At 32.7% G+C, this 2,154-nt stretch overlaps 1 protein-coding gene across 1 annotated transcript in view; it reads left to right on the top strand.

Moving 5' to 3' along the window:
* The window catches only part of MYO6 (myosin VI), a gene marked incomplete in the record, with an annotated part of 108,599 nt that overhangs the window by 33,100 nt on the left and 73,345 nt on the right, over positions 1-2,154 (top strand). The window contains 2 exon segments of the mRNA XM_019651544.1: positions 385-482; positions 904-1,068. Coding sequence (XP_019507089.1) covers positions 385-482; positions 904-1,068 — 263 coding nt within the window.

Genomic DNA, 2,154 nt, shown 5'->3' with positions numbered 1-2,154 from the left:
TTCTACATTATAATAATTACTGTTGTAGGCTGATGTACCTGTGAAAACTTCCAAATTTTTAGGGAGGAATTTTTAAATTTGAGTTATAAATTTTGTAAACTAGTGACTTTTAAAAGTTTAGTCTTTCCCATAACATTTACATTTAACAAATGTATTTTGAGTAATTTTCCTATTTCTTGCACTTTAATACGGCCTGAACATAGCAGTAGTCAATACATATTTGTGGGATTTGACATTACATATGAATTTTCATGTTAGTATTTTTGAGAACATTTTTTCTAGCTATGTATATTTGTTGGTAAATGGAAACATACTATGCATATTGTTTTTAATTTTCCTTCATGCTAATTTTTTGATGGAATATTTTTATTTCTTTTTTAATAGCTAACCCACTCTTAGAAGCCTTTGGAAATGCAAAGACTGTTCGCAACAATAATAGTAGTCGATTTGGAAAATTTGTAGAAATACATTTCAATGAAAAGGTAAGTGAGAGTTTTGGTATGATATATTTGCAGTGTTTTTGAAAATTAGGAGGGTCTTGATAGAATTAGTGTGTACTTGAACTCATGTAAATTTGTTTAAGTTTCTTTCTGTTTACTTAAGATAGCTGGGAGACTATACAAAGGATTGACAATTAAGTTCACAAACTTTCCACCATATGCTTACACGGTGAAAGTTCGTGAACTTAATTGTCCTACTTTGTTTGTATGTGTTCACTATGACCTCTATGAATAATCTAACTTACATTTAACATATCTAATGTTTTTCCCCCTTTATTTGATAAATACTACAGTCTTTTTGAAAGACAAATGTTTATTAGAAAATATAATACTTTAACATTGTGAGGTTATACTTTAACACTGTAAATGCAAAAATGTATTTTTTCTCTGTTTTGTTTTTTAGAGTTCAGTTGTTGGAGGATTTGTTTCTCATTATCTTCTAGAGAAATCTAGGATCTGTGTTCAAGGCAAAGAGGAAAGGAATTATCATATCTTTTATAGGTTGTGTGCTGGTGCTTCTCAAGATATTCAGGAAAAACTTCATTTGAGCTCCCCAGATAATTTTCGGGTAGGTTGGATAAAAAAAAATGTCATACAATTTTTCCATATTGAATTGCTTTCAACTATAAAACTTATATCAGTGGATTTTGATATCTAGTTTTATGTAACTTACTATATATGAAATCCAGTGTAATGTGGTAGAATGACTTCTGTGCTAAGTAGATCTCTATTGAGATTTACTGCTGAGTTTGTAATATAACATTATATGCAGAAGTAAGTAATGGGATAGGTAGAAGGATAGATGTTAAATCTCACATCAATTTAAATTCAATAAGAAATTGAGTAATGCTGCCTTTAAAGTTTCCTTTGACTTTTCGTAAAAAAAAAGTTTTGGCCACTGAATTAATATTAATAAAGGACCCGTGGTTATCTTCCTTAATTGAATTCAATAACAAATACTTACTGCTTGCCATCTGGGTGCCAGGCATTGTGCCAGGGTTAAAAAGATAAATGAGACACAGTTTCTGCTCTTGAGCAACTTAGAACCTGGTGGAACTGCTTACACAGCCACACACACCCATACCCACACCCACACTGAGTCTGATATGTTTAATGATAAGAAAGAGATATGCATAGGATGCCATGGCATAGGATGCTGGGATTCTGGAAAAGCTTATGAAACAACTGATGCTTGAGCAGAATCCTGAAAAATTTTCAAGCGTTAAATAGAGAAGGAAAGATGCAAAGGGTATGCCTGGTAGATGCAAAAAAATGAACAAAGAAAGCAAAAAACGGTTTAAAAGGTAGGGCAGGAACTGGTAGAAGGTGAGGCTAGAGAGTTGGTATTTAAATTTTATAGTTAGTAAGGAGCTATTGAAGGGCTTTAAGTAGAAAATTGGATATCAGATCTACTCGTATATTCATCTCTGGCTTTAATATGGAGATGACTTTAAGGGGGAAGAGGACAGGATGGATAGAAATTGCAACTATGGGTAAATTGGTTGGGGACATATGGCTATAAATGAAGTAGCAGTTACTCAGTGCCTGAATTTGTTTCTTGATGGCAGGGTTACAGAGGAGGGGATGTGCAAAATATTAGGAGGTAAAATTGATAGACTTGGAGACTGGATATGATTGAGATAAGGAGGAGTCT

Source organism: Hipposideros armiger, unplaced genomic scaffold (assembly GCF_001890085.2).
Source record: "Hipposideros armiger isolate ML-2016 unplaced genomic scaffold, ASM189008v1 scaffold_162, whole genome shotgun sequence".
In the NCBI taxonomy this organism is placed as follows: Eukaryota; Metazoa; Chordata; class Mammalia; order Chiroptera; family Hipposideridae; genus Hipposideros; species Hipposideros armiger.
Note: the sequence above shows the minus strand (reverse complement) of the source record. Positions and strands in the feature narration are given on the sequence as shown.